The sequence below is a fragment of the Rhinolophus sinicus genome, chromosome 4 (genome assembly GCF_057876585.1).
Source record: "Rhinolophus sinicus isolate RSI-liver-muscle chromosome 4, RSI-T2T, whole genome shotgun sequence".
Taxonomy (NCBI): domain Eukaryota; kingdom Metazoa; phylum Chordata; class Mammalia; order Chiroptera; family Rhinolophidae; genus Rhinolophus; species Rhinolophus sinicus.
The window spans coordinates 45,728,087-45,750,540 of NC_142504.1; the positions used below are offsets into that span (position 1 = coordinate 45,728,087).

At 38.0% G+C, this 22,454-nt stretch overlaps 1 protein-coding gene across 9 annotated transcripts in view; it reads left to right on the top strand.

The window, feature by feature from the left end:
* Window positions 1–22,454, top strand: part of MAGI2 (membrane associated guanylate kinase, WW and PDZ domain containing 2) — a 1,312,004-nt gene that overhangs the window by 1,154,238 nt on the left and 135,312 nt on the right. For 7 of the 9 annotated variants that reach the window (XM_074340644.2, XM_074340646.2, XM_074340648.2 and 4 more), the window contains 2 exons: window positions 7,325–7,366; window positions 14,275–14,366. In XM_074340644.2, the coding sequence (XP_074196745.1) occupies window positions 7,325–7,366; window positions 14,275–14,366 (134 nt within the window). The remainder of the gene's footprint in view (window positions 1–7,324; window positions 7,367–14,274; window positions 14,367–22,454) is intronic. The other 2 variants (XM_074340647.2, XM_074340649.2) reach the window with 1 other exon arrangement.

The window sequence follows — 22,454 nt, forward strand, 5'->3', positions numbered from 1 at the left end:
TGATTCCATGTTCCGCCAATGTCTTCCTTCCAACTTTATCATGTGAAGCATGATGAGCAAGTTTTAAATTGTGTGTGACCTCCAAGGACCTCCTATCTGCTTACTCTTTGATGAGCTCAGGGGCTGAGAATTATTCATCCAGATGGTAGGGGGCCAATAAATATAATACTCCCCCCCCCACCCCCTGTCCTCTACAACTCTTTGTAATTTTGGTTGATAAAATAGTTAGGACAGCAGGCCATTGAGAAACCATTTTCATCAAAATGAAGCTCTCCCTCCTCTCTTTTTATTAAATAATCAGCTATGTCAAGGCTACTGTATTTAATTCTTCCTATTCTGGATAAACAACTGAAATGTCTTTAAAGAGTTGTATAGTTAGAATGTCTTTGGAGTAAGAATAAAGTAGTCATTTTTAGCTATATAATATAGGATATGAATTCAGGATGTTAATGCCCGTTAAATTGAAAAAAATTGAAGTATTTCAGCACAGTTCTTAATATCTTTTCTGCTTCAGTAACCAAGTATTCACTGAAAACTTCACTCTCAGCACTGTAGGGAGATACCAAATATGAGTAATAGGCCCTGCTCTCACAAATTTAGCAGGGAAAATAAAAGAAATGGAGATCAAATTACAGCAGAAGTTCTAACCTGGAAGGTGGAAATGCATCACAGGGTTAAATATCTTCACACCTTTGGCTGTTTCGTTTTTTGGTTACATTTAGGGAGCGTCAAACGATGATTCCTCTTGTTTTTGTCCCTTCATTTGTCATTTGCTCCCATCTTTTTGCAGTTTCCTCACCAATGCAAGGTTTTATTATTCAGGACAAAAGGCAATGTTACTATTGTTCTGTACACTCTTTATGGCATCTGATACTGTTGTGCCCTCAGTTTCTGAGCAGGAATTGTGCATGACCTTCTTCTCAACCTGAAAGAATTCTGATTTCTTTATCCAGCTGCTGTAATGCTGTTTCTGTTCATTGCTTTTCTGCTCCTCACCTGTAACAAATCGAGCAAACCAATCCTCCTTAACCTCCCCTAACTTTCCTTTTCAGTCTTCCTCTGGGAGCATTTTCTCCCCTTTGGCTCTGCAGCCACAGCAACAACAAACATCCTGACTCTCCACCCCATCATCCTCAGCTCCCATCAGTGCCCCCAATATGTCATGGCCGCTGCCACTCTAATCATGCCCCCACTACTTGTTTCCATCATCTCTCGCTAATGTTTCTAAGGTCACAGTAATGTTTTCAGGGTCACAATTCTTAGGAAGCCAGAAGAAGGCAAGCTCATTTTCTTTCCCATCCTTTTCTTTCCTATCATGTTATTTTAAAACACTAAATGGAGTGTAAATGAAACACAGAAATCTTGTCACGGGAAGAAAGCTCTACCCTGAAGATAAAGGAAACCAGAAAAACATGGTGCCACTTTCTCTCGCCTCTGGACAACGGGTTAGGTCACTCTGCTTGTGGACACATCAGTATCTTGAAAGAACAGAAGAGCTCTTTATCCTCCATACATTTCCAGTTTCCAAGTATGAAAAAGTTTCATTCCCTTATTTAAATTTTTTAGAACGATAACAAAAAACATTTTTTAATGAATGGGGGCAAAGCCCAGGCTATGTCTCATCATCTCTAAATAGGGTTTGTTTGTTTTTTCAATGATCGTGAAATATGTGCATCCAAGCTAAAGCCCCGTATTCAAATTTTTGATTGTGAACCACTCTTTTTCTTATTCCTTTGAATCACACACGGAATATTTAGGTTTCATTCTATTTATTCTTGTGTCCCTGAACTTCCTTTCTGAGAGAAAACTCAGTGGGACCAGGGGAAGAATGGAAGAGCATCCTAACCCAAACTGTCTAAACCAAGCCCTTCGACATTGTCCCTGGCCTGTAGCAATCTCACGGTACTCTCCTGTACAAGTGGGTCTAAAGCTAAAAGATTTTTTGCTTTCACATTCAAAACTGAATTGCATTAACCAAATAAAGGGATGTACCTCCACCCACAAGCTTCTGCTGTACAGAGCTACGGAATGTTGGTTGTATCACGGCTGTCAAGAAGTGTTTGGATTCAAGTCACCAATCCCCTGCAAATGATGGAAATTTATCAAAGGATATATAAATGCTGCTGTGCCTCATTTGGCTCATAATTAGATTATGCTAACATTTTAATGTGCAGGCACAGGACATCTTAATAAAGATGTATTCCTGGGGAAAAATATGTAGTGATTTTAAGAAAACAAAGACAACCATAGGATACGGGAGCCACATGAAACAGAACATGACAGGTCCACGCTTATAGAGGAAAGCTAGAAACACCTCCTGTCTTCATGAGCTCTTCTTATGATGAGTTGGGACTGAAGAAAGAGAAGAAAGATTCTTCCACCCATCAGGCAGGGCTAAGCCTCTGATTTCAGAGCATCAGGCGAAGTGCCCAGAGATGGCACCTCCAGGCTCCATATCAATCAACAAGAATGTATGAGACACTCGGTACTAGAACTCTGCTGGGTACTCCACAGAGAAAAACCGCAAGAAAGAATCTCTTCTCATATGAAACTCACAGTGAAATTGGGGAGACAAACAAAAACAAAGGAAAATAATTCCTGAATGAGACTGCATTATACAACACAATAAATAATATCAGTTTTCTAACATACAAAACTGCAGTAAATATAAACAGTAGTTTCAATATAATTAGACAATTAGACCAATAGTTTCTCATTCCATGTGCAAAATTGATGTCTGATCTGGAGAATATCTTACTTATTAAAAATCTTGTTAGTCCTTATTGGAAAACCTTATGCAAAACATTTTTTTTCTGACTAACTTAATTCCATATAAGCTAAAAGATTATATACATAAAAGAAGAACCATGCCCCCAAAAAATCTTAGAAGTTTTGACCAGTGGGATTTCTGGATTTTCATGTTAATTATTTAAGCATTGACCCTCTGTCATTACCAGCAATTCTCAGAATAATGCAAAAATCTCCCACCCCTTTCTCTACTCAAGACTTTTACAGATAAATGTCACTTTTCTCTTTGTGTAATAGCCTTTGTTGCTAATTGACTTCTTGCTGTCCTCAATTGCTTGTATTTTTTTTAAATTGAAAGCAAAGGGAAATACCCACCTTTGAATCATGACATAAGCCATACTACTTTTTACTTCTACATCCTCTGCCCTTTTCCATGCATCTCTTGAAAAAAGGACTTTAATTTCTTTGCAGTGACAAGAAGAAGGGCTTGAATTTTCTTCGTATGCTAACGTTCTGAATGTTGGACTATGTACACCATTTCTAAGCTTGAAAAAACAGCCTATTTCTAAAGGCCCTCATTGCTTTTTCCCCTGCTGTGCTTCCTGCCATTCTTTTTCTTTGAGTGCATCATTGCTTCACCCACATAGTTCCAATATGATAAACATTTTACATTGGCCTACTTCCCAGTGAGACTACGAAAGGGACTACACATGCCAGTTTGCCTGCAACAGTCCTGCTTTCCAATGTCCTGGCATAATTATTCATAGCTGCCCCTTCACTCTCCAGGTTGTCCTTATTTGAATGATAAATTATATGGCTTCCCTTTACTACATCATCTATTAAAGAAATAGACATCATTACTGTCCAAGAAAAGCATATATCTAAATGTACAGACCATGAATAAAAATTGTAACACCTACTCAGGTAAATAATTTCTTTCAAGTTAATTTATTTGATAGGATGAATTTTTGCCCATACATGTTTTGTCCCTAATTTAAGTTGAAGACATGTGGCAGCTTGTCTTGGTAGGCAAATGCCTAGGGAACTCCCTCCATACCCATAAACTTATACATAGGTACAAATCTAGAGCATGACAAACTAAGTAGAAAAAAATTGGGACCCAGGCTTCACGCATTCAAGTCCTATGTCCTAGAGTTTCCATTCTCATCACAGAGAATAAGTCAGATTCAACATCACAATAATCACAGGACCAAAAGGGAGTTAATTTTGTCTGTCTTATGATAATCTGAAAGATTATTCTTACATAACTGCAGATAGATGGTTATCATGACTCTTTTTATTGCCAACCAAGTCAATACAAAGTGCTTCCCAAAGTAAATGAGTATATTTCACTTTGGAACCTTACGAAATGAAGTTCTGATCATGCTATTGAAGATGAATTAGGAGTGAGGGCGCTGTCATGTTGCTTCAGTTTTTCTTTAAGCCAGACTTATTCTAAAGGTTTGTTTTATCATTCTCAGCTCCTGGGGTCATTTGTTGGGCATTCTCCCCACTGCAGCCTGAGAAGCTGGAGTAGACAAGCAGATGAAAACAGAAAGAAACAGAGAAGAACATTCCTTGTTCCCTGAAACTTTTCCCTCACAGTTCTGTACCTGGGCATGAACCCAAGTTGAATTATGACTGAAGTTGTCCAAACTTTTTTCTCTTCGCATCAAACCCTGGTTATTATAAATAAGCAATTTATGAGGTACAGCATGTCCATACTCCTTTGCAGCGAGACATCACTCAGATATATGGTCATAAAAATGTCAGAGATCCATATGGTGTCGTGTGCCTTATAATACAACCTCTTTAGAATAAAAATTCCTCTAGAATTTCTTCAAAAAGAGCGCACACAATCCATTTTTCTTTCCAGAAATTAGGGAACATTACCCCATAATAAGCACTGAGTATCGCACCAAAGGTAGCAATCTAAAGTAACCACAGGCCATGAAAGAGCATAATGGAGCAGCTAACTGACTTTTTAGTACTATACTTGACGTGAAATTATCATGTGTAGCCGGTCAAAAAGGGACAGATGCATTTTTCACATCTATGGCTTTTATCCTGCTCTTTTATCCACATTGTTCATTGTGGAATTGTTTCATTGTTCAGTATTGTAATGCACATATAATGCATGGCTAATCACAAATGGGTGGTTGTATTTCTAAACTATCGGTTTTTCTGCTGCTCTTTCCTTGTTATTAGTGAGCAAGGGCTGCAGTTTGCACTGTCTCCCATCCTAACAGCAGAACCACTTGCACAATGGGGTAATATAAAAGTACTGTCCACCACAGCGCAGCACTGAAAACTCTAAATGGCAAGTGCTGGTGGAGACACATCACACAAGGTAGAGGCACAAGGTGCCCAGTGCTCAGGGCCAGACCCCCGAATCCTGTGCAGGTGCTTCTGCTTGAGCTTACCTGTCTCCAGTCTCCTTTGCCTTTGTGGTAAATGTTCAGTATGGTCAAGCTGCACATAGTAATAGACTTAAGAAAGGTTTTGATAAATTCATGGATGCTATAGCTGCAGGCAGCTATTACGTGATTGTGACAGGCTACCTGGCCTTCCTAGAGAGCATCCTCACGTCTGAACACTGCCATTCAAGCCCTGGCCTCAGACATTGCTGGTGTCCAGTGGCCTTAAAGGGCCACCCACATATGCTCTCTGGAACACTCTCTTATTTTAGTGAAATATTAAAAAAAGATGATATGTAAATGCTAAGACACTTTTACCAGTGACTTTAGCATGAGAATCATAAAAGACTAGAAAAAAATTTAATAACATTATCATTTTAAAATGTCCTCAACTGTGTTATGAAGGTTAATTTCCTGTACCTTTTTTCCATGGGGGAATCATTATTGCTGTCTTTAGTATAATTTATGTTATGGTTTGATCTGTGAAAAAAATCTGCCTTTTAGCTGGAGTTTCCAATATATCACGTTGTGTGTCACTTTGCAGTTATAATATATTGATAAAGAAGATCAGTAAATCCAGTTAGCTGTCTTTGCCATTTTTAATAAGTAGATTTTAATTTGGAAATCTAATTTCAAGAACAATTTTTTCGGATAGCTTTGTAAATAGCTATGGTAATATTTATATTTCTAACAGGTTCCTTTTAATAGAGAAAGTTACCATGATATGAGCTAAGTAATAAATAGATAGTGAAATCAAAGTTAGGTTGAGGACACATTTTTCACATGCATTTTGGAAATTAGATCCAAACCAATAGCTTGCAGATTTATTTAATTCAGTAGTTTATAACTTACTGTTCCTGGAATCAGATAAGGGGTAATGGGGGATAGGGCCAGGTGAAAAGGGAACTAAAAGCAGTCCTTGATTAAAAGTTATTTAGTATGTCAAAGCATTTTGTTGGTAGCACAAGTTGACAATGTAACCCAAAGTGCTTTCATGAATAAATATGAGACCATTGGGGCTGCAGTAAACTGAGTGTAATTCCTGGATGACAAGTAGGTCCTAGTGAGATTATGATAATGTAAAATTTCAGTTTTATAACTAATGGAAGTGTTTAGATGTAGCAGTCTTCCATCCCTGATACAGCTCTCTCTTTTTAATGAAAAGATATTTCTGAATTCATAGTCCTATGCAGTCACACTAAACATGGAGGTTTTTTTTAAAAAAAATAATAATAATAACAATAATAACAGTTCTGTTGGAAAACTGATTTGCCTTTACTGTGCAAACACAGATTGCCTGGCAGGGGTGATCGCCTGCCTGTGATGAGTGAGATTAGCTGAGCAGGTACCGCAGGGACACGCTTCAGACAAGGAAGCCTCGCGATCCGATGCCTCATCGTCTCCTCAACAGGCTTCTATTTTCGTTTTCAGTGTTGAATAATTTTGAACTCTGTTAGAAACAAAGCTCAATTAGAAAGTAATCAGAATTTGGTCTTATTTTAATTTCTTAAATTTAATGATAAAATACCCATTTCTTTCATAGTGCTTCCTATATATATTATTTTATATTCATGTTCACGAATTTTTATGTTACATGTAGCATAGATTACATCATAATTCTCGTGGAAGATCTCTATTGCTAAAATAAACCAATTTAATTCAAATATTTATACGTAAATTCAACTATCCAAAGCAAGTATCAAAATGGACAGATGTACATAAATCAACATAATTGTTGATTGAGTTTTCTAGTTTTCATTACAATTTTTGATGACACAGTGTCATGACATGACTTTAAAAATCCTGTATTTACTGTGTTTATAGGTCAGGTTTTGGAATGGTTTGACTTTCAAATAAGCATTCTTATAATGAGAATCAAAGGTTAATATTTGGAAATGGTCATCTTTCTTCCATTCTGATCTAAAGGAATTCAGATTTTTCTATTTTAGGTACATGTGAAAGAAATATATTTACAGACATGTCCATATACATAAAACAGTAAATCTGTTTACTAACTTCCATAGATTTTAGAGGGGAAAAAATTATTAAACATGAGCACAAATTGGGGGTGAGTTATAATAGCAACAAAAGGAAAATAAAGGTGAATTTTAAAATGCCCTAAATGAATTTCAATTTCAATTCCCCATTTTCCCATCCAGAACAAGTGCCACCAAGGACCAGTTTTCGAATGGATTCCTCTGGCAAGTATTCTTCAATACTCACCGTCCTATGAATGATGTCTTCCATTTTGTGTAACAAATCATTTGAGTAGTATCCGTTCATTAGTATGTAATTACTGTGCTAATTTTATTCACCCACATAAGCATGTATTTAAGGTAGAAAGCACATCTCATCAAGGTAGGCCTCAATGGTTGTCAAAGAAACAAACAAAAGACAAAAGAAAACAGCCATATTTATTGATTTCTTTCATAAAATGCTTTAGTAAAAGAGTAGATTACAAACCAGGTGACAAAGCCGCCAGACTGACTAACTTTATGCTGTCCAATCCAGTAGCTTCTAGCCACATGTAGCTATTGGGCTCTTGAAATACAGCCACTCTGAATTTGGAGGTGCTATACGATATGCTTAAAATCCACACCAGATTTCAAAGACAATACAAAAAAAAAAACCCAGAAATGTATAACATCTCAATTATTTTTATATTGATTAATGCTTAAATAATATTTTGAATCTATTAGGTTAAAAATATATTATTAAAATTGGTTGCACCTGTTTATTTTTGCTTTTTTAAAATGTGGCTACTAGAAAATTTTAAATTATTTATGTAGCTTATGTTTATATTGGACAGACCTAAACTAGATACATATAAATAAGAGATTTGCAATTCAGACATTTCCGAAGAACTTATTAGAAATTTTTCTAATAGAATTAAATTATTTTCACATCAATTAAATACCTCTTTTAATTTTTTTATACCATGCCAGTAATCAAATGCTACATTTCAATATTTTTAAAGTTAGAATAGAATGTTATAATTTCAAGTTTAAGAGCTATTAGTAATAATCAATCAATTTATTTGAAAGGAAAAAAATTTTTGACCTAACCATTCTGAAAATAATTAATTTTGGTTTATGCTAAAATATTTAATGTCACTATGGAAATGAAAGAGGAAAGGGAAGATTCAGATTTTTTTACTCTTAAGAAGTGCTTTGAACAGCTGACTAGACCACTGGATTGAAAGCTAGAACACTGCAACAATTACAGAAAAAAGCATTTCATAATAGTACTATTTCAGGTCTGTAGGCTCACAGCACACATCTCTAGCGTGTTTCCATGATGACAGCTCATTATCCATCTCACCATGTTCCAACACCCGTTGGAGAATATATGTGCTTGAGATCATTTCACTTTGTAAGTTCCCATGTCATTTTTTTGGATATGTAGAAAATATGGAAGATATTGTTTAGCATTTTGTCTTCAAATAATGTGTAAAGTTTTTGTTTATCTCGGTCTGAAAATTTTTAAAGCATGATTATTTTTATATACCAACTGTAAAATCCTTATAAGTTTTAAGAATATTGTATGTCTAGAGGGAAATGAGACTTAGTAATTACAGTTGCAAAATGAAAGCAGGACTTAATTTGAAAGTCTAAATCTTAGCATACTGGTCACAGTAAGCACATTTCTTGAAAATCTCAGCTTCTGAAAGTACTTTATTTAAAAACAAAAGAAGAAATAAAAGAACCACCTAATAGCTTACATTACCTTGATATATGTACAAAATACTATTTTTACATTTCAAAAAACATACATTACTTAAAAGAGAAAAGTTACAATGTAGTTCAAGCATATCATACTACCATGCAATCCAGGTTTTCAAGAATATATTCAATCCAAATATTTTCTTAAATGTCCACACAAGTTATCAAAATATTCTAGATAATTATTACTGCATCCAAATAAATAGATCTCCCATACTACTTCTCACATTTATAATGTCCTTTATCAAATTCTATGTCATGATTTTTTGACTTAGATATATTTATCATAATTATAAGGTATTTTTTTTAACTTTAGCTATGTAAGATGCTTAGATACAGAGGCAAAACTAATAGTCAGAAGTCCTAAATAATGTAATAATGAAGCTAAATGATAACTCCATAGTAAAATAACACCATGATTTATCAGGTCAACTAGATTAGTGTATTAAAACAATTAAATTCAAGAAACATTTATTTAGCAATTCCTACAGGGTGTGCATAATGGAATACTATAGATAGGCAAAGATAGTGATGCCATCACAAAGGGACACACACAGTTAGTGAGAAACAATGAATCCATAGCTAGCACCTTTGAATGGACAACTCCACCCAAAGACAAGAGAGCCAGGGCATGAAGTATCACAGAAACCAAGACTAGGGATCACTTCTGGAGGGAGCTCTTTCCTTGTTTAGAAACAAAAGAAATCAGGAGTCATCAAGGTACATCACCAGTATGAAACAAGACACAGAAATCGGTTAGAATGAGAAAAGATAATGGCCATTCTGTTTGGTCATTAAGATGTCATCAATGACTTTAAAGAGAGTAATTTATTAATGCCAAGAGAATAGAAACAAGACTGGCAGGAGTAAGGCAGAAATGAGAGAATGAAGATGAGGGACTACTCTTCCAAGAGAGAAATGGATGGGTAAGCAAAGTGGTATTTAGGATGGGGAAATCTGAGTTTATTTGAAGGCGGAGGCAGAGAACCAAACAGAGCAGGAGATGGTTCCGACTACGGCTAAAATGAGTCTGGCCACATTCACATTACCAAAGGTATAAAGGAAAAAACATAAAGAGAAGGGGGAAATGTGTTAGCTACTTATCTGGTAATGTTAGATTCCAACAATAGAAACTATTTAATTCCTGTTTTACTCATCCTGTATCTGGAGTGCTTTGGAAATCCAGAATCCAGAGACATATTTAATAGCCACCTTTGATTCCTGATTCTTTCCTCATACTGTCTTTCCTAGATCTCTTTACAAAGAAAAGCCAGAAAATTAGAGCTCTTTTCAGCAGGAAAGAAACTGAATGAATTCCTTCTCTGTGCCAAACTGATAATAAGCCTGTGGTACTTATGTTTTAATTAAAACATGAAAGGGGATTCAAGTACCAAAATTTAATTGACATGTTTACAGCAGCATCCCATGTGCCAAATTAATCCATAAAATGCCGTTCTTTGCATTTTTGAAGCTTGGATCATTCATAAAATTAATCAGTTGTGTTCAGTCACCCATCCTTTTCCCTAAAACCATGCGCAAAGCCATGTCTTTCAAAAGCTAGACCAAGGATACGTATGACACGTGAAGTCTTCCTGGAGTCTTAGTGTGAAATAAGAATCAGTTTTGAAATTCTGTTTATCTTTGTTATGAAGGAAGTTGTCCTGATACCTGGATGAGGCCACCATTTGCTACTTTTAAATGTGTTCGCTTTTTCAATGTCAGTGGGAGCCCAAGATAAATCAGGACTTGTCAATTCCATTCTGATAGCTTGCCACAGTGGTCATGTAAAGTCCCATCTAGGATGAGTATCTTAAGCTGTTTTATTTCATAATGCCTGAAGATCCTGGGTCCTGACTTCTAAGGAAGAAGCAACACTGGCCATGGCTGGCCATTGAACACCAATGTCCAAAGAGTGTTCTGCCTCTCCTTAGTCCATTTCTTCACAACCACTGCCTCATCTTGAGTTGCACCAAGAAAAACTTGAGTAATCCTGATAGTTCTTTAAAAACAGCTGAGGAAAGGGGAGGTTAAAAAAAAAGAAAAAGGCGTAGGAAGAGAATGAACAAGAAAGCAGAAGAGAATAAAAGGATGTTGCTGGGACATGGTTGAGTGACATCCAAAGCGACTCCGGTCCCACTAGGTATCCACCAGACCCCTTCATCTGACAGCCTTCCTGGTGCAAGGTTTGCAAACCAACAGGAGAGAGGGGTGGTGATTGTGATATTCTGCAACTAGGGTAAAGAGTTGGCTCTTGGATGTCTTTGCTTTAAGTTTTTGCATTAACAGAAGACATAAAACATGATGCGATAATTTTAAATGTGTCATGAGGCCAGAAGAGCAGCTAAAGGAAAGTATCAGAAACATCACAATCTTTCAAGAGAATTAACAAAGCAGGAAGGAAAAAGAGTTATGTCTTCCAGCTTTGTGCATATAATTGTAGCTGTTTTCTAAAGACAGACTCAAAGGGTGGGGTGATGGGTAAACCAAGAAAAATAATCTTTATAAAGCTCTTATTTAACAGACACACACACACACACACACACACACACACACACACACACACACTACTGCCTTAAGGCACAACCCATCATTTAAACTTTTTTCCAGTTAACTATTTCTTTAAAGTTCCCATTCCCTGCAGCCTCTGAGTCTCTGTTCAAAATTAATCAAAGAAATACAAATAAAAAATAAATCATGTCTCCTGGCACACTTTTCTAATGGGTCTCTGTCTTTGCTTCTTTCTACTTGCTCATGTACCATGAAGCTAGCCATCTTCTGCTGGAAAATTGGAGGGTGAATGATATGTATGGTTGGCACAGTTCACCCTATTAGAAATCAGAGTAGTCAGAGTAAGAATCAAAAGATCGTAATGCACCCAAATGCACACAAAAAATAGGGGAAGGAAGATGAATGCCCTGCTCACATCTGTTCTTAGAGTTAAATAAAATTAATTTTCTAAAAATCTATATTTCCTTACCAAAAAAAAGGAGTTCTGAGTCTTTCCTTTAGGAAAAGCTTTCCAATTCCCCCAAGAATCACAGCATTTTCTGACACAAGACAACACTCTCATACCTTGGCATAGCTCAAATTCCATTACTGGGATTGTCATAATTTCAGCATTTGCTTGGGGGAAATTTTTACTTAGCACATAAAGTGAATCACACAATAAACTCTTAGAGTTCCTCATGCAATATGGATTGGTGCTAAAGCTATTGGCGGAACAGTTTCCCATTTACCATACTCACCAGCAATGCAAAAATGAGAATATTTATAAGGGTAGATGAAAAGTTCTGGTTAAAATATGATAGCTCTATTAAATTTCAAAAATATGTCATTCTGTCTTTGTGTTTTTTATGTCTACGTGGTCTAGAGTCCTTAAAGCTTAAAGTAACCTAGACAGGAGATTGCTGTGAGCAGTCGTCTCACAACCAATGTTTAGGTTTGAACAGGGGTTTGGCATTAGCTGTCATCTTCCTATCTCCCCTGGCCTGTCTGCCTCCCTCGGAGGAGTATGACTTTGTGGGACTGCTCCACCTGCCTCCAGAGTCCCAAAGGCTTAGCACACACCCCAACATGTGGTTTCGTATGTGATATTATAGATCCCAGAATAAACTGAGTTGAAAAGTCAATTGTGCATTGTAGAGTGTAGGACAAAGTTTTTATCTTCCTTTTACCACAGAACTCTAATAAACGATTTAACAGGAATTGAATTCTTCTAAGTTCTCTCATCTTTAAAGTATGAATGATTATACAATTCATAAAGGACGACTAATGGATGTAGAGATCCAGTTCGTTAGTCTTCTCTGAGTTTTTTGTTAGTCATTGAATGGAAAAGACTTATTATAGATGCCTCTGGTCATACAAGGGCATGAAAGGTCACTGAGTTTTAGTTATATATACATATGTACATATGTACTTATGTGCCAGACTCAGCTTTTCTGTTGAGAGAACAGACACAAACTAAGCTTATATCTACATTTCAGAAGGACCGGCCTTTCGTTTATCACTGAATGTACAGTCCAGGTCAGAGGGCACAAAAGCAAGCCCATATCATAGTGCTTGGCTTATTGTGTCCCTTCAGCAGCCCCACTTATGGTAGAACCTGGAAAAGATTCATCTGGCAGTCATTCACTGATTCTGTCTCTCAACCATGACTACTAGTATATATACCCAAGTGGTCCAGACATAGCTTCCTGTCCCATAAAAATTCTCTGAAATCTCATCCCAATTTCCCAAACTATCCTGTTTAAGCAAGGAGAATTGAACTTGATATTTGCTTCTATCAGTTCTAGTACCTTCTTTAAACCATTAAGACCCAAAGATCACTAAATACTTCTTAAGCAAAGGACGGCATTAATAAGTACGTATTCCCCAAAGTAGCAGATCATCCACTGACATCCTACAAGTGTCCAAAAACCTGTGCACCACTCAGTTGGGATTGAGGCTTTACCTCTTGGAAAAGGTTCAAAAGACCAGGAATAGGGGATGAGCGTAATATTATCTTCAAACAGTCAAAATATTTCTTACGGTTTTAGTTTATTTATTCTAGGGTTGAAAAACAATGACATTCAGGAGAATTTCCCAGCTTGTTTTTAGGTATGTTTCTGTTCCTTCAGCTAACGCCACAGATATACTCCTCTTCTAGTTTATTTTGAATACGCTAATGAAGTCAACAGAGGCTTCCACATTATAAAATGTTTGGGGGTTAGTTTACTTAGACCCAGATGAATCTCTACCCCTAAATTATTAAAAACCTAAAGGAGTTGGTCAGAAAATAAAAACTTAAACCTCAATACAGAAAACTTTAAATTTCATATTTTCTAAATTTTTACAATTTTAAAAGAAATCACTTTTATTAGGCGTAAGTTTATATCCCCTTATCCCCTACCCCCCCCACGCGTGCTCACACACGCACACACACACACACACACACTAAACTGGATGCAGCTATGTTAGTAAATGACTGGGTAGCACTTTACCAGGTAGTTCCAGGATGTTGCCATGTATTCCCTCATACTTCTAAAACAATCATTCTAGTCAGAGTCAACGTCCTCCAAATGATAGCCAGTCTTGAAGATAATCTGAATGCCCTCAGGAAAATAAAGAATTATAGAGGCATCAGTGTTTTTTTTCACCTAAAAAATGTGTGTGCTCTTTCTGCCTATGGTGATAGCTTAGTAATGCCCTTGGCTGTTAATTTAGATACTACCTAATTTTGGAATACCTACTTTTTGTTGCCGTATTTTTTTAATTCTCTATGCTTGCCACCAACTCTAACAGCACTCTCATTAATCACATCCACAAAATTAATTTATCATTGGTGAGTTCAGTCCCTCAGGGTGTGAGAGGGCAGGATTCATTACTCAGTGGTGTCTCCTTTATGCCAGGTCCAGATTATAAGGAGCTGGATGTTCACCTTCGCAGGATGGAGTCTGGATTTGGCTTCAGAATCCTCGGGGGAGACGAGCCTGGGCAACCTGTAAGTTAAATCCTCTTTATTTCCGCATTTTGGGCTGTATTGTATGTATACTCATCAGAGGGAGTATTCTGTATGAGGACTAAGAGGAAATCTTTTAGGACTCACGTAAAAAAGTTAGTGGTTTGTTTTTTCTTGCTATTTAAGTTGTTAAAATATGCCAGTATTTCCTTGCCTATGTATCATCATAAATCAGTGCACATTGTTTTAAGAGAAGGAAATTATTCTTTCTTAGAATAGGTGAGATTTTTCATGAATATTTCAACTATTTAGTTGTATTGGACCAACTCCTGGTCTCTATGGGCAGCAACTCACAGGTAAACATGCAGTATGACAGAAGATACACGGGAAGAGATTACTTGGAACAGGAGAATTATGTATGTTTTCAATCAGTATTAGAGGGAAGAGAAAACAGTGAAATGCTGCAGAATCTCAACCAGATTTGAATTAAGTGGTTACCATGAGAAGAAGATGTTCACTAAGTCAAATTCACTTGGCACAATATTGGGAATTTGGGGAGGGTTCGGAAGAAAAAAAAAAAAAAATATATATATATATATATATATATATATATATATATATAAAATGTATATATTAATTTACATGTATAAATAATATATTAATATACATTAATTTATATATTAATATATAATGATACATCAGAGTGAAAGTATAAAATAACAATTTTAATACACAGAAGCACAGCAAAGCTAGATTTATAAGCACATATTAAAATATAAGCTATAACACTCTCATTGTGAAAGATGAGTCTTAAATGATATCCAATGTGACTAAGTCAGGTCCATGAAAGTTTTGAATAAATGACACCCCATCCCAGCTCGGGTGCCTGTACCCCATCCTAGCTCATGCACGGGACTTAAGCTCTAAGCCTCAGTTTCCTTATCTGCAAGGTGAGGATAACAATAATACTTTTCATAGAGCAGCTTTAAGAATTAAAGAAGATAACTTATATAAAGCTTTGGGTATTGTGCCTGCATCATATTAGGTACTGGATAAATGTTTATCATCTCTCTTACTGGTAGATTGTTTCAAAGAATAAAAATAGAACCACCGATGGGCAGAAATCTTCAGGAGAAAAAAGTTAATCTAACAAACGAAAGGAATCTGTAAAAATTAAAACTGTGCCAAAATGATAGACTGGTTGATTGACTGACAGTGACCTCCTTCCCAGGGGAGGTATTCAAGCAGTCGATGAGAACCTGACAGGAACCCGAGGGGCTTCCTCTGTCCTGGATGTTAGATAAGTCAGACCAGATGTTTAATGAGAGAGAGGTCCCTTACTCCGGAAAACTCTAGGAGGCTGAGCTTGGACTCTAAGGATGAGGGCGCTCCAGGGAAAAAAGACTTATTTCCTCATTCCTGGGGATAAAATTTGGCAAGTCAACCAGAATATGACTAATTTCTTAGCTGCCAGAAATGTAAAAATGCGGTTGCCAAGGTGGATTGTCTGGATTTTCTTATTAGTGCTTTGGGAGAAAAGAGAGTGCTGAGGTAAAATTTAGGGCTCAAATAATTTTAGACTTAAATTTATTCAGAGCCTAAGTTACGGATCCCATGCCATGGATAGAAGAAACCAATCTCAGTTACATTTTGCTCCCCTTCACAGAATTGTTCCCCATCTTTGTCTCCTGATTCTGAGTTTAGCAGGGATCTTCAGTAACCTACTCAGCCTTCCAGCATCATTCCTCCCTATAACTCACCTCTTAAAATTAAATTTATGAGGATAGCATTGGTTAATAACATTATATAAGTGTACAATTCTATAATACATCATCATGTTATTGCATTGTGTGCTCGCCACCCAAAGTCTAGTCTCCTCTTATCACCATATAATTGACCCCCTTTACCCTCTTCATCCTCTCCCCACCCTCTACCCACTCCGGTAACCACCATACTATCATATAACTTATCTGGCTCTACACATATGAAACTGAAGATAGTATCAGGTTCTTTCACATACGTAAACATTTAACCTCTCAGCCTCGACAGGGTATTTATCTGACTTAGTTTCCTTCAGGATTGTTCTCTAACATGTTCATAGTCTTCCTATTCAGTTTGATCGGTAGGATTTTAAATTCCTGTCAAGCAGGGGCTTCATCTTTTCCTTTTTATTATCCTTTAGTGCCCCATAAATGAGAAGTACGCCATTACCCAGAGTTAGCCGAACTCCAGGTTAAGATCTCAGTCCTCCAAACTGCCAAGTCTGCCCAACACACCTGACACTCACTGCAATGAATTTGCAAAACTGCCAAGTCTGAGGGAAGAATCTCCATAATACTGCCCTCACTTCAGCCACTAGCTGCAAATTTGGGGGTCCCCAAGGCCTTCCTCATGTTCAGTAATTCACTAGAACAACTCATAGAACTCAAGAAAGTGCTATACTTAGGATTACAGTTTTATTATAGTGAAAGGAAACAAATTAGAACCAGCCAAGAGAAGAGGCACATAGGACAAAGTCTGGAAATGTTCCACTGTTAAGCTTCCATCGTCCTCTGGGATGTGTTACCTTCCTGTCATTGATGCCTGGAGGACTGCCAACCAGGATGCTTACCCAAGTTCTTGTGTCCAGTGTTCGGGTTTTATTATGTGGGCATGATGGACAGAATCATCGTCCAGGTCATTGAGCTCACCCTCTGGCCCCCTTTCCTTCCCAAAGGTCAGGCTAATATCACGTGGCTCAAAGGCCCAACCCTCTAATTACATGGCTGGTGGGTCTGGCATGGTCAGTCCCCATCCTAAGGCTGTTGGGTGGCTCCACCCTGAGTCATGACCTTAGTGTAAAGGATCAGGGGCTCCCCATGAGTCTCATTAGCATAAACTCTCAGGTTTGGCCCAAGGGGCATACCATGGACAACAAAGACAATCTTGTTCTAAAGGTATAGTGGTTACCTTTCAGGAAAAGCCAGACCTCTCTTTTCACTGAGGCCAAATTCTTTACTACATGGCCATGTGCTTTAAAATGAAGGTAACAAATGATATCAAATGCAGGAAACAAAACAAAACCATATCTAAACTAAAATACCCCTTTAAGGTGATTTTTATAGCTTTTTATGGGGCACTGGCTGATAGCTGAGACTTTTTGTAAGGCATTTAAGGTTAAATCCATATCAAATCCAGTGTACTTTAACATAATGCCCCAAACTTACCGACTTAAGGAGTCTCCCTAGAAAAATGAGGCCCCTCTTTGTTCCCGAATGCACTGCCTGACATGCTGTCTTCCCCTTGCCAGTCTGTGAGCTCCTTGAAGGCAAAGACCGTGTTTTGATGGTTTTTGTGTCTTCCAAGCCTAGCATAGAGCCTGGCACAAGAAATCATTGTTAAATGGATGTGAAGAGAGTCCTCTTCACCAAACCAAAACTGTCACCCAAGCTTCTCAGAACAAATAACGATGAAGTTTACATATTTGTAGGCCTCTCTGTCCTACAGGGTCTGTAGAATTAACATGGCCTCACCCCAGAAGCAGGGATATGTCCTGGTAACCCTACCACATGCTTTGTTCAGCTCCCGCAGTGCCTTACAACTGCTGTGCATCAACTAATTTCTCCTTTTCAAAAATTCAGATTTCCATTGTCTCTTGAAAAATGCATCTGGTAGCATCAAGCTTGCCTTTCTCCGTGACAACTGCTTTGAGCTAAGTAGTTTGTCAGACTAAACGTGGCCACAGATCCCAAAACTCCCTCATGCCTGTGTTTCTTATTTTGTTTACTATCTTTGAGACTCCCATCCCAAAAGATTAGATTGAAAGAAATTGGAAAGGTGAATATTTTGCACCAAAGGAATCTTCAGCCAGGGCCAGATCATGTTTTTTATAGGCCCCGCATGGAAAATATTATCAGGTCCCTTCTGTTACATATAAATACAAATTAAAGATTAAACTATAAAATAAATCTAAGGGAAAACAGCAAAGTTTCTTACTTCAACACAGTCTTTGAAATATAAAATTCTTACTTTGCTAGCCCTGCCCTGCCCCTCCCCCCACCCCCTCACACCCCCCACACACCCCCACCTCCACCCCCACCCCTACCCCCACCCCTGCCCCTGCCATATACTCATGCTTTGTCTGCTTTTGGGGTGAACTAGCACCACATTCGGGAAACATTATCTTCTCATTTCTCCCCCGTCTCCCAGAGGTAGAAGGGATTGCATGACAGTCACAGGAAAGGCACAAACTGGCTCAAGAAGAGAGAGGTCTGCCTGAACTTTGCTGGGCACAGAAGCAGTAGAATTGTCATCCAGATGGAGCACATGTAGGCGTTACTCCCAGTGAAGCTCAAGTGTGTGAATGCAGCATAGTCGCTGCTCAGCCTCAGGACAGCTTTCTGCCTGGTCAGGACACAGGTTCCCAGGTCCCCAACCTTCTCAACATTGGCTTTGCATCCCCAAGTCCATTCCCCCCACTAGTAGGCAGGCATCCAGTATTTATGATAAGCTTCCTCAGATTACATGGCTTGCTGGTTATCCTCGTTGTGTTTATTTAGATTTATTTTGGTTTATTCTTTCATTTGAATGATTTAAGATGCACTCAGGCTGCAAGTTACAATTCTGACAGTTAAGCCATAAAGTAGAATCCTAAATCTCCCTCAAGCAAGCAAAGCCAGAAAATAATGTCTTGAAGACTAGACTATTGCACATCAGAAAAACCATGTCAGAAAGAGTGAGTCTACTGTAAAGATCTCCCATAAGCCTTTCCTTCCTGCTTCCTTCCACTGTAGGTTGGGAGGTAATATACAAACAAAACAAGCTAGCCTCCTGTAATTGCTGACGTGCTACAAAGGGAGAGGTACAGGAGAGGACTTGGTCCCCAACCACAGGAGGTCTCATAAATTACGTCAAATGGGTTTCTGCCTCCATATACACGAAACGGTATTGACATCTCAGGGTGCGCATTAAACACGACAACACGGCTTACGGCAAATAATGAACAGCAGGACTCCAGCTCAAACAAAGCATATGGGCATTTTTCCTGCAAGAGGAAATGCTTTTCACAGTTAAATAACAATAGAAATAGAAAGAAATGAAAAATTGCCAGAAAGGAACAAAAATGAGATTTCCAGCTGTGAGCTGAAAAGAGATGGGGAAGGCATCAAGATGGAAAGACTTGGGAAACACAGCCGTGGAGAAAGGCCTGTGTGGAGAAAAACTGTTGGAAGAAAGAGAGGTGACGATAGACGTACTCCTTGGTGCGGGAGTCTGGTGCAAACTTGTGGGGGAGTTTTAGAAGGCAAGAGCCTGCAACCTGCTTGCAGCATTGGCAAGTTGTCCCACTCTATAATTATTGCAAATCAGATCTACTGGGGCTGGACTAACATTAGGCAGTGAAGGAAAGAAGTAAAGAAATTAAAAGGCTTACCAAGGTGGCTTTCATTTTGTTTGTTTCTTACTTGTTTTTGTTTTCTTTTTTGTGTTAGTTTTTTTCCCCTGGCTTACTGGACTATCAGCCCCTTGAATGTGAATGCTGTTATTTTATATCAAATACTCTGCTTTGTTTCATGCCCTCACAGCCTATAAGATATAGTGTAGTTGTGGAGTTGTTTTTGATCTTTTGTCTTTTAGAGAAGGCGATTAGAAAGATAAGGCCATGGGTGAGTTGTTCATTTGCTGGGGGTTGCCACAGAGCACTTCCTTCAGGGCCAAAGCAATAGAGGCAGGATAAAGACCTCCCCCAAGAGCAGTAAGAAAACTGATGGGGGGTGGGGGGTGGGAGATGAGGGTAAGGGGAATCAAATATATGGTGATGGAAGGAGAACTGACTCTGGGTGATGAACACACAATGGGATTTATAGATGATGTAATACAGAATTGTACACCTGAAATCTATGTAATTTTACTAACAATTGTCACCCCAATAAATTTAATAAAAAAGAAAACTGATGGGTGGTACTGACAGGTCCACAAAGGCTGAAGAAACCAGTGAGGCTGGGGGGTAGGGGGGTGAAGCCAGTGTTGGCTGGGAAGACACACTGGCCAGTATGGCCAGGTATCAGCAAGACCAGAAGGAAACCATAGCCTGATGGGGCAGGGAGCCCGGAGCATATGCTCAGGGTGTCCCCTCAGCAGACCTGGAGAGCGACCAGTGAGATGCGGCAGGGAGCTCAAGCCAGGCACCAGAAGGAGAGTCCTTCAGTAGATTTGAACATGACCAGTGAGACCACAGACCCCGTGACTGTTAGGCCAAGTGGGAATACTCAGGATCTTGCTACTCAGAGTGTTAGAACTACAGACCAGCAGCGTCCACCATCTCCTAGGAGCTTAGTAAACATGCAGAATCTCAGGTCCCACCCTAGATCTGCAGAATCAAGATTCGTGGGGGTAGGTCCAGAATTCTGTTTTAGCAAACTCACTGGCTGATTCACATGCACCCTAAAGTCTGAGAACCACTGACGTAAGGGATCAGATATCCTGAAGCATGTTTTCAAGAGCTTAAATGAACATGAGACACCAGTGTGACTTATAGTTCAAGAAGGAATCCTAGATTTGTCTAGTCCCTGCACTTTGGTGACAGACAGGAAATGTGGTGAATGTACAAAGTATATTCAAATAAAGAAACAATTTGTGGATTATTTTCCTGAGGAGAGAGACACATAGAGCTAGCTCGGTGTTAGCAGTAAAATATAATGCATAAAGATGCAAACAGACCAAAAGCTAAGGAACAACAGCAACGTGAGAGCTTGCAGCAGTGACAGTGGGCACGGTGAGCCTCTTCCCAGCCAAGGTAGCAGCTCCTGATGGATGGAGCAAACGTAGCTAATACATACATGTAACTAATACATATATTAGTATATGTATATATATGTAACTAATATATGTAACTAATACATATATTAGGCACATCTAATGCCTGCTCCAGTCCACCACACTCAGCTCAATTTAAGTTTGTTTAATAGCTATGGCAACCTGTGTTTGAAACAAGGTAGAGGATGAATTCTATAATGTAATTACATAATATATATGCATATAATAACTATATAATACTATATAATAATTACATCATATACTGTATGATATATAGCAATAATTATATCATATGCTATATAATTGTGTCATATATTATATAATCATATATAATAATTTATATTGAAGAATTATATTGAATAGTTTATTTAGATATTCAATTGAAGTAGCCATTGAATATAGTTTATTAAAAAGAACTATATAAGATTTGATAAAGCAAACTAAAGTTTGAAGAGCAAACTTCAAGTTTTTAAAAATGTATGATGAACTTCAGTCTTCGCTCAGATGTCAACTTCTCACTGAGACCTGCTCTAACCAACTCTGACATCACCTCGGCCACATGCCTGACACCCACTTGCCACCCCACCTTGCTCTATTTTTCCCATAGTACATGCCTGTTCGCATACAACATGATTTACACATTTATTACATTCATTATTGTCTGACCTTGAGAATGGAAGCTCTATAGGTCAGGGATTTTTGTTTATTGTTCACTGATGGATTTCTGGCACCTAGCAGTATCCCTGGGCTCAATGAATACTTGCTGAATAAATGAATTAATTAGTGAGGTGAATATTTCATATCATACATAGCAATATAGCAAAAAAAACAGATGTTTTACTGGTATTTTTTTTAATGGATATTAAACTAGCAGCACAGAAGATAACTTCAAGGGTATCTGTATCTGTGTATCTTTCCTGTTTTTCTTTAGCAAGAGAGGAACAGGAATTTTCCAATGTGAAATTCTATTTTTACAACTTTTGTAGAGGGCCCAGTTGCAGCTGTGGCTCTCCCAGTTGTAACCTATTTTTTTGGTTCACTTTGATCAATTAGAATCAGAAACGTAGTCTAAAGTTGTTGATAATTAACCATCCAAGAAGTTCACAGAGAACATTTTTCTCTATAACCGTCTATAAACTCCTCCACTAAAGCATACAGGAAATCTAAAGGTTGAAGCATTTTCTTTAGGCTAACCCAGCTAACTGCAGCTTTTCATGGGACAGTGGAGAAACATAAACATTCATTTTAACTGGCTTTTGCACAAAGCACTTAGCAAATCTTTGAAGTGCTCCTTAGTGGGTTGAGACTTTTGAAGAATAGATTGGAACATCATCAGAA